The 10,000-nt window shown below is 46.7% G+C and overlaps 1 protein-coding gene and 1 long non-coding RNA gene across 2 annotated transcripts in view; one reads left to right on the top strand and one right to left on the bottom strand.

The window, feature by feature from the left end:
- Positions 1-10,000, top strand: part of LOC120738308 (dynein heavy chain 5, axonemal-like) — a 59,286-nt gene that overhangs the window by 26,556 nt on the left and 22,730 nt on the right. Inside the window, exons 44-65 of the mRNA XM_040039496.1 lie at positions 90-305; positions 992-1,138; positions 1,228-1,400; positions 1,473-1,543; positions 1,660-1,767; positions 2,195-2,382; positions 2,608-2,802; positions 2,955-3,089; positions 3,239-3,296; positions 3,396-3,527; positions 4,125-4,342; positions 4,425-4,559; positions 4,704-4,880; positions 5,551-5,640; positions 5,739-5,873; positions 6,499-6,600; positions 6,692-6,859; positions 6,940-7,146; positions 7,334-7,426; positions 7,704-7,940; positions 9,387-9,452; positions 9,600-9,740. Coding sequence (XP_039895430.1) covers positions 90-305; positions 992-1,138; positions 1,228-1,400; positions 1,473-1,543; positions 1,660-1,767; positions 2,195-2,382; positions 2,608-2,802; positions 2,955-3,089; positions 3,239-3,296; positions 3,396-3,527; positions 4,125-4,342; positions 4,425-4,559; positions 4,704-4,880; positions 5,551-5,640; positions 5,739-5,873; positions 6,499-6,600; positions 6,692-6,859; positions 6,940-7,146; positions 7,334-7,426; positions 7,704-7,940; positions 9,387-9,452; positions 9,600-9,740 — 3,192 coding nt within the window. The remainder of the gene's footprint in view (positions 1-89; positions 306-991; positions 1,139-1,227; positions 1,401-1,472; positions 1,544-1,659; positions 1,768-2,194; positions 2,383-2,607; positions 2,803-2,954; positions 3,090-3,238; positions 3,297-3,395; positions 3,528-4,124; positions 4,343-4,424; positions 4,560-4,703; positions 4,881-5,550; positions 5,641-5,738; positions 5,874-6,498; positions 6,601-6,691; positions 6,860-6,939; positions 7,147-7,333; positions 7,427-7,703; positions 7,941-9,386; positions 9,453-9,599; positions 9,741-10,000) is intronic.
- On the bottom strand, positions 8,651-9,173 carry LOC120738296. The gene is made up of 2 exons (XR_005696932.1): positions 8,930-9,173; positions 8,651-8,845 (listed from the first exon to the last, which is right to left on the bottom strand). It is a non-coding gene; the product is annotated as an uncharacterized LOC120738296 (long non-coding RNA).

Raw genomic sequence — 10,000 nt, forward strand, 5'->3', positions numbered from 1 at the left:
CTCCACATGGAGACCTCCCAGTAAGTTCCCCGTTACTTTTCCCTTAAACTGAATCCTTTTATCAATCAGCATCTCACCTCCACTTGCAGGGGAATGTGGAGGTGTGGTTAGGAGAGCTGCTAGCTGGGGTGAGGGGAACCCTTCATGCTATCATCCGTCAGGCTTACCTGGCCATCAGTGACTCCGCCTTTAAGCTTCTGGAGTTCCAGTCGGCGTTCCCGGCTCAGATTGGCCTGCTGGGAATCCAGATGATCTGGACGAGAGACGCAGAAGAAGCACTCGTCCTCAGCAAGTCTGACAAGAAGGTGCTTTTATGCCTCGATTTGAGCCAAACGTGACCATATTTATGTAAGAGGGTGGAGATCTAAAGTTATCCAGTAATGCTGCATCACTTTGACTGTGTCTGCTACGTCGTAATCTACGGTAATGTCCAACACAAACCACAGAATCACCCTCACTGAAACTATTGTTGGACAGTCAATTAACATCACAGCAGCCACATTATTGGTCAGATAATTGCTCTGAATATGCTTCCTACAGACTCTCAGTTAAAACTCAACTTTACAGCAGAAAGAAACAGTCAGTAATTACGGCTTGAATTTATGCAGAATTAAGAGATTGGCTCTTTTAGTAACAAGTCGATGCCGTTTCTTTGTGTTCATCGTGTTCTCTCTTCCACTTTTCAGGTAAGTGCGTTTTGTTTTAATTGTGTTTCAGTCAGTATCCAGTAAACATAACCAAACCCCGTAGCTGGGTAACCAAACCAACCGTCCAAGTTGGTTGGTACAAAAAGAAAAGAAAAACTGTGGTTTGGGTCAAAAGGCTAAACTCAAGCCCGTGTGGGACAGAAGAGTCTTGAGGCAACTTTTGTTGTGATTTGGAGCTCTCTAAATAAAATAAGATAGAATATAATTTAGGCTATGGTGATTATTTACAGGGTGTTATCGTGTCATTCTTCTGTCCTGACTGTCCCCATCTTATTGGTTGTCAGATCATGCAAACGACCAATCAGAAGTTCCTGAACCTCCTCAATGAGCTCATCGACATGACGACTCGAGAGCTGAGCAGGAACGAGAGGACCAAATATGAGACGCTGATCACCATCCACGTCCACCAGAGAGACATTTTCGATGAGCTGGTGAACAAAAGAGCAAACGTATAAACAAACATCTAAATACTGTTTGATAGTGTCTGTCAGAGTGGGTCATATGACTTTGTGTTTGTCAGGTGAGGATGAACGTGCGGTCGGCTTCAGACTTCGAATGGCAGAAACAGTCGAGGTTTTACTTCCTGGAGGAGACGGACAGATGTGTCATCCAGATCACAGATGTGGAGTTCAGCTACTGTAATGAATACCTGGGCTGCACAGACAGGCTGGTCATCACCCCGCTGACAGACAGGTACACACACTCCAGCCTCACTGACTGACGCCTGTGGACTGACTGATTCACAAACACTGAACATCTGTCCAGGTGTTACATCACTCTGTCCCAGGCTCTGGGGATGAGTATGGGCGGAGCTCCGGCCGGACCAGCAGGAACAGGTAATGTGTGTGCGTGTGTGTGTGTGTGTGTGTGTGTGTAAAATGAAGCTGAACTCTTGCATGCTGCTGTGGTTGTGTGTGTGTGTGTGTGTGTGTGTGTGTGTGTTTGTTTGCAGGTAAAACGGAGACCACTAAAGACATGGGTCGCTGTCTGGGGAAGTATGTGGTGGTCTTTAACTGTTCGGACCAGATGGACTACAGAGGACTGGGACGCATCTACAAAGGTGTGTGAGTGTGTGGATGGTGGACACTGGAAATATTGTCCTGCTGTTGTCACCATCTTATCAACCCACTGAGTAGAAGAGAGGTTAGTCAACCACGAGGCCCGGCCCGCTCTGACAGGACAACCTCTGCAGAGGTTCACTACCTAACATGGACCCACAGCCGTTGTCTGTGGTATCTGGGAACCTGGAACAAATGTTCATTAGCTGTTCTTGAATACAGAGCCATGCCAGAGTGGCAGATCCTCATGAAGACATGTTTCTCCTGAGTCAGAGACAAAAGTGTGGAAGTCAGTGGAGGCCAGTCGCCCACTCTTCTATGATACATAACTCTGTATGATACATAAGTCACAGCATCTTCTTAACATGCAATAAACATGTGATCGTTCTATCAAAATGCTGATCTGAAAGTGCAGTGCTGTGTCTGCAGGTCTGGCTCAGTCCGGAGCCTGGGGCTGCTTCGATGAGTTTAACCGCATCGAGCTGCCGGTGCTTTCTGTCGCCGCCCAGCAGATCTACGTCGTGCTGCAGTGTAAGAAGAACAAGAAGAAGCAGTTCGTCTTCACCGACGGAGACGTGGTCGACATGGATCCCGAGTTCGGCATCTTCCTCACCATGGTACCTCTGATCTAATGAACACTCTGGAGTTAGTATAAGTCAACGATAAATCATCAGATTCACTCTGCATATGAAACAATGCACTGTTCAGTATTCAGTGTTCTTTAGGTGAGCAGTTGTGGATACATGAAGGCAGCTCAGTAACTACAGTGAGCCACAGGTCCAGCACTGAGCGTGCTGATGTTCCTCCGCTCAGAAAGTTCTAGTAACTTTTCGGTTTTCCAGAATCCCGGTTACGCCGGCCGTCAGGAGCTGCCTGAAAACCTGAAGATTCAGTTCCGCACGGTAGCCATGATGGTCCCGGACCGAGCCATCATCATGAGGGTTAAATTGGCCAGTGCTGGTTTCCGTGACAACCAGGTCCTAAGCAGGAAGTTCTACACCCTCTACAAACTGTGTGAGGAGCAGCTGTCCAAACAGGTGGGTGATCCTGCAGCTGTAACCACCACACATCCTGTCCTTCTTGGTGTTAGATGATGGATTTTCTCATTTCTCCGTTGCCCTTCTTTGTAAACTGTTACTCATGCATTTAGTTATATTATTATTTATACTTCTCTGGTCTTTCTTACCAGGTCCATTATGATTTCGGTCTGAGGAACATTTTGTCGGTTTTGAGGACGTTGGGAGCTGTGAAGCGATCTAACCCGTCAGAACCAGAGAAGACTGTGGTGATGAGGGTCCTGAGGGACATGAACCTCTCCAAACTGGTGTGTGTGTTAGTAATCAATGCAGAAATTAGACTTTATGTTTAAAGTTTTCATTTCATTAATATCAGACGTGTTAGAGTTGCCCACTAGGGGGAGCCCTTGTCATTGCCACAGTCAGCCATCCTGATTGCTTGTGTGACTTTCTGCAGGTGGACGAGGACGAGCCTCTGTTTATGAGTCTGATCAATGACCTGTTTCCTGGCATTGGTACGTTTCTTTCACATAACACTGAAACACACTAGCAGAGGCTCCATGAGTACACGACGGCTCTCATACTGTGTGCTTTTCTTTCATCCCCCTCTGCAGTTCTGGATAAAGCCGGTTATCCAGACTTGGAGTCGGCCATCTTTAATCAGGCTCAGCAGGCCGGTCTGATCCCTCACCCGCCCTGGATCCTCAAACTGGTCCAGCTCTATGAGACGCAGAGAGTCCGACATGGTGAAGATCCTGACAGACAGACACAATTATCTGGACGCAGTGACACATTAATTAGTCTTTCTCGTCTCGCCACTCAGCTTCATTTACAGTTCCAGTGTAAATTAGTGGGAAAGCAGGCTCAACATGAGTTTCTATGGTCATTAAACACATAAACTGCACGTTTAGACTCATCAGTCTAATGTGATTACAAAGTGCTGCAAAGGCTTGCTAACTTTCTCCTCAACATGAGGTTTAAACAGTTTTGATTGCAGGTTATTATTCTACATGTACACAGAGCTTCACAACATTATGGCTTCACTAACGCTGTTAAACACAACACCAACACAATCTGTCTTTGGCTGCTGTCACAACAACATAACCCACACTTACTGTGGATATAGTAACAGGATATTACACACTTAGAAACCAACAGCTTATTAAAAACTTAAATGTTATATAATATAATTTGGTATATAAAAGTTTAAAAAGCTTCTGGTGCACAAATCTTTATTTTATATACAACCAGTGTTCAATAATGCTGAGGTTACAGACACACTGATGGCAATGCTAAAGAGTCTTCAGCACACATGGGAGTCGAGCTGTCCTGTGCTCGTGCAGGTATGATGACGCTGGGTCCGAGCGGTGCTGGGAAGACGGCGTGCGTCCACACGCTGATGAAGGCCATGTCTGAGTGCGGCTCGCCCCACCGAGAGATGAGGATGAACCCCAAAGCCATCACAGCCTCGCAGATGTTCGGCATGCTGGACGTGACCACCAACGACTGGACGGACGGCATTTTCTCCACACTGTGGAGGAAAACTCTGAAAGGCAAAAAGGTTGATGGAAGCTCAGCATGTTCCCTACATTCATGATGCTCCAGTGCAGATGTATATGTACGTGTGTGTGTGTGTGTGTCAGGGGGAATACATCTGGATTGTGCTGGATGGTCCGGTGGATGCCATCTGGATCGAGAATCTGAACTCTGTTTTAGACGACAACAAAACTCTGACGCTGGCGAATGGCGATCGAATCCCCATGGCTCCCTGCTGCAAGGTCAAAGCAAAACAAACAAAGCTCACCTCACTTCAGCCAGACAGTCACTGTGGTGCAGTTTGACATAATCCACAAACATCATGATCAGAAACCGGAGATGCATCGAGGTCAAGTCAGCCCATATATTTTATATTCTTCCCTCAGATTGTCTTTGAGCCCCACAACATTGACAACGCCTCCCCAGCCACCGTGTCCAGGAACGGGATGGTATTCATGAGCTCGTCAGTGCTCAGCTGGAGGCCCGTCCTGCAGGCCTGGTTACAGAAACTAGCAGAGCAGCAGGCCAGCGCTCTGAAACACTGCTTCGACTGCTGCTACCAGGTGAGAGCCGCCGGGACACAATTAGACTTATTTATCATTTTAATATTGATAAGATGTTACCACCTGGTCAAACATACACGACAAAGGAGCAGCAAAGCAGTGAACCATAAAATAACCTCATCTGAACTCAGTAAACAGGGATCAAAGCTTCTTAATTCAATTCTCTTCAGTTTTATTTATGTAGCACCAATTCACAACAACTATCACCTCCAAGCACTTTGTGTTGTCGGCCACAGACTCTCCAATATTACACAAAAGAAGGAGAAACGAGGAGAAGCAAGTGCACTGTGACTCAAACTGGTCCCAGCACAGCACCCTGATGAACTCCATAATTAATCATAGTGAACTTAGTGAGACATGAACACTGCTATAGACACCAAACAGGTTTTCTTACCCGCTGTAAACACGTTTATTTCTGCTGTAACGTTGGACATGTTACCCTGTTACCCCATCCACCTCTGGTGGCTGTTAGAGGAACTGCAGTTTTTAGCACTTGACCATTAAAGTCTGTTCAGTTTGGTGATTATCGCTTGTTTCCAGCACCCATGTAGCCAAACATCAGTTACTGATGACGGTGTAAGCAGAGATTAGAAATGCATCAACCTTAAAAGTAAAGAAATCATCAGACAGCAGGAAAGCTAAAGGTTAGTTTTGTATTCTTCTGTTTCAGGACTTGTTGGACTTTGTCTTCACTGCTGTGTCCCCTAAGATGCAGGTGCTGGAGTGTATGTACATCAAACAGACTATTGACCTGCTGCAGGTAGGACACAGCAGTAAAACACCAGAAAAACTAGAATCTGAGTCTTCCAAGTTCTTGTTGCCCTTTTGTTTGGTTATTTTCCATATTTGTGCTTTCAGGGTTTGCTCCCCGCAGCGCAGGACAAACAGGGTGGCCATGATCATGTGGGATGCATGTTTGTCTTTGCGGTCATGTGGTCTCTGGGTGCACTGCTGGAGCTGGATGACAGAGCCAAGATGGAGGCCTTCCTGAAGGTGTGTGAAAGTTTTCTTTGACTCCATAACAAACCTCGTTTTCAAATCAAATGAACCCGTAGTGTGAATATTTACCGTCTACAGAGGCGGGATTACTCACCTTTACCCTGCCCCCACCCTTAAGTAGAGGGCTAGGATTAAGGCTATGACCTACCCACGGTCCTGGTCAGATTCTCGTACCACTTTTCCAACACACTGACGTCTGCTCCTAATCGAGAACAGTTTCACCATTTTATGCTAAAAGAAAAAAAGTTTGCAGTACTTTGTGTACAACCTTGGACCCAGTGACACCAGTGCCATTTGAAGAGCCTGTCACATTAGAAAGAAAATGATCCCCAGTTCACAGACTGATGATCAGCACCCACTTTATTAAGTTTAGATACCAAACCAATCAAACTTTGACTGGTTCCAAGCAAAAAGCTAAAAGACGTCTAACAAAAGGTCACTCATCTGGAAATGAGTCAGTCCAGCTCTGTTATCACAATCCTGAACACCACGGCCTCCACGGCTGGAGCAAACGAGTCACATGGGACTTTAAAAAAAGGTTTTTAAAGGATATATCTGGTTGGAAATGGATGTAAATATTCCATTTGAGTTGAAAGATGTTTTTGTTTTTGTCTCAAAGGCCCACAGCTCATCTCTGGACCTGCCACCCACTCAGGACAACCAGACCATCTTTGAGTTCACCGTCAGCGAGCAGGGACACTGGGAGCACTGGTCCAACAAGGTGAGAGGACTCTATGTTTCTCCTGAGTGTTAATCGCAGAGAATGAAGTCAGCATGCTTCATGCATGTCCTGTGTTTATGGTTCTGATCAGGTCCCAGAGTATGTCTACCCCAAAGACCACATCCCTGACTACTCGTCCATCCTGGTTCCCAACGTAGACAATGTGAGGACGGACTTCCTGATGCAGACCATCATGAAGCAGAGGAAGGCCGTGCTGCTGATCGGAGAGCAAGGAACAGCCAAGACCGTCATGATTAAAGTAAGAGTGCGCTCAGCCGTTCACCAGCACAGGCTAGCACAGGCTACAGCATGCAGCTTGCTCTCTGGCTCCCCCTGTAGGGCTACACTGGAAAGCTCGACCCAGAGCTCCACCTCAGTAAGACGGTGAACTTCTCTTCGGCCACGCTGCCCGGCATGTTCCAGAGGACGCTCGAGAGCTACATCGACAAACGCTTGGGCACCACCTACGGGCCGCCGGCCGGACGCAGGATGACCATCTTCATAGACGACATCAACATGCCCGTAATCAACGAATGGGGCGACCAGGTGGGCTTCAGGCTCTCTGTGATTGGTCAAACCTTTGCTAGCTTACCTCTTTGTTTCTCACAGAATAACCTCCACCTCACATCACAAATAACCAATCAGCTCAGTTTTTCCCCCACCCTGTTCTCTTTAATATGCATGTAACCAATCAGATTATTGTATCTCTGACACGCCCCCACATCTCACTCAGATAACCAATGAGATCGTGCGTCAGCTGATGGAGCAGGGAGGTTTCTACAGCCTGGATCGTCCAGGAGAGTTCATCACTGTGGTGGATGTTCAGGTGAAGTTTGGCTGTGGTTGGAGCGCTGTGGCACATTCTGGATGTTTCCATGGTGACAGACTGATGAAGGTTGCTGTGAGCAAAGGCAGGAGGACGCTACAGATATACTGGAGTATTACAGCTGTACCTAATGAAGTGGAGGGAAATATAGGAAGTGAACACAAACCTGTTGGTTTGAGGGATTCCTTCAAAAGTTTTAAATCATAAACAGAGAGATGATGATGATGTTAGATCATCTGCTCTGTGACTGACTGATGTGTGTAATGATGTTTACCAGCTGGTGGCAGCCATGATTCACCCCGGCGGCGGTCGGAACGACATCCCTCAGCGTCTAAAGCGCCAGTTCTCCATCTTTAACTGCACGCTGCCCTCCAACTCCTCCATCGATAAGATCTTTGGCACTGTGGCTCAGGGCTACTTCTGCCCAGAGAGAGGCTTCCCCGGCCCGGTGTGCCGGCTCGCCGCCGCCCTCGTCCCCACCACCAGGCGGGTGTGGCAGGCCGTGAAGGCGAAGGTTTGTTTTTTAAATAAGATCAAATCAGACCTTCAGAATAAAAGGCGGCTAAAATGTATTTAATTCTTTATAAACAGTCATTAAAAACTTATATTTAAAGCAGCTGATGATCACTGAAAGATCCCCTCTGAGCTTTTTTCAGGTTAATTCTCATATATTAGGAGGACATGAGGAGGGACTTTGTTCTAATCAGGATAATCAATACTTGATAATCAAAGTCATCATCAAACTTCATCCAGGATGTATCAGATCTCTGCTCGTGATTAGTTCACCGCTTCGTTTAATGATGACGGAGATTAAATGTCTCTGCTTTTCATTTGAAGGTCCCATTTACTGCACAGATTCAGATTTTCAAACACCTGATGCCAATTTTGTCACGTGAAGGCAAGATAGGACCTAAAGTGCAAACTCAGCACCTTTATTGCTCATACATAAAATAAACTGAAAATCCTAATAAAGTAAACAGGCAGGCTGGCAGACAGAACACAGTGTGAGATGAGGGAGGAAACACAGGGCTTAAATCCACAGAGGGAGCAACCAGGGAGACAGGAGGGAAACACAGCTGGACAAATCAGGGCTGACGACACGAGGAGGCAGAAGCAGACACGTTGAAAGAGTCTCATGTTAAAGTAAAAGAGGAAATGTTCCAGTCACTGGGGGACTCAAACGCAGGACTCCTTGCTCAAAGGAAGAACAGAAGGCTTTTCCTCACAAACACCAGGTGAAATGTGTGACAGGGACTCAGTGCTATATACAAGCGTGCGGGGATCAGGGCTCCAGGGAATCCACGGGGAAAAGCAGGGCAACACTCTCACTCCTCTTCAGTCTCTCTCGGCGTCTCACCAGTCATTCACTCCTCTCTCGCACCAGAAACTCCGTAGGGAACAAGAGCAGGTCCAGGGGGTCTGTACACAGGAAACAAAAGCGTTAACACAAGAAGCTGAGACGCAGGAACTAGATTGTAGTGTCCAAGCCGGGATTTCACCGACACAGGTCAAGCAACGATCCAGCGAAGAGCAGCCTGGCTTCTTCCCTTTAGTAGAGGCCAGTTAATGAGACGCAGGTGTTGATCATCTCCCAGGTATGTAGGCCAAAGGCGGAGCCCACAATGAACTCCGCCCAGGCGACAGAGGGAGAGAAAAAGAACACAAAGCAGAACTTCTCAGGAAACAACACAGACGCAGCCTCGACGAGGGGAGACAGAGCAGCTATGGACACAGAAACCATAGACAGAGAACTCTAACAAAGAAAGCAAAAGACCAGAAATGATCAATAAAATCAAAGTTCAATAATAATGTCAAACTGCAAACTGGCTCGACGACCCAGGCACCCGAACAAATTTGACATGTTGATGAGTTTTGCTGTAATTGTAACTTTGCTTGACTTGATTTTGTTTGCATTCAGTCTGTGGATGTTTCTCAGACATGTGATCTTCTCTCTCCTCAGATGTTACCGTCTCCTGCAAAGTTTCACTACATCTTCAACCTGCGTGACCTCAGCAGAATCTGGCAGGTAGAAAAAATCACACGTGGTTTTATTTCTTCTTCTTTTAATCCTGAATAAACGTTTTGTCCTTTTTCCTGAGACTTTCTCACTCGTACATTTATCCTGAAGCAACTCTCTGACCCGGCGACGTGAACGAGTCCCTGTGTGTTTCAGGGGATCCTCACGGTGAAGTCGGAGGTGTGTCAGAGCTCTGAGCTCCTCTCCGCTCTCTTCCATCACGAGTGCTGCAGAGCGATCGCCGATCGATTCGTCGACAGCGGCGACAGACGAGCGTTCGGCAGCATCGTGGAGGCGGTGTGTGCGCTCTGACATCAGCACTGTGGCCCTCAGTCACAGCTTACAGAACAGAAAGAACATGACCTGCTGCTTGTTTTGGCAAAGACTGAGTTTCCTTTTTACACTAAATAACTCAATAAATGTTAATAATACTGAAAACTAAGAGAAGGGGATTTCTGGGAGATATAGTTGATCCATTTTTAGGAAATTTGCTAGTCAAATAAAAGATTCCAAACTGGCAGCTTCATTAACCCTGGACGTGACAATAAATGATCACA

Source organism: Simochromis diagramma, unplaced genomic scaffold, assembly GCF_900408965.1.
Source record: "Simochromis diagramma unplaced genomic scaffold, fSimDia1.1 OVJJ01000567.1, whole genome shotgun sequence".
In the NCBI taxonomy this organism is placed as follows: domain Eukaryota; kingdom Metazoa; phylum Chordata; class Actinopteri; order Cichliformes; family Cichlidae; genus Simochromis; species Simochromis diagramma.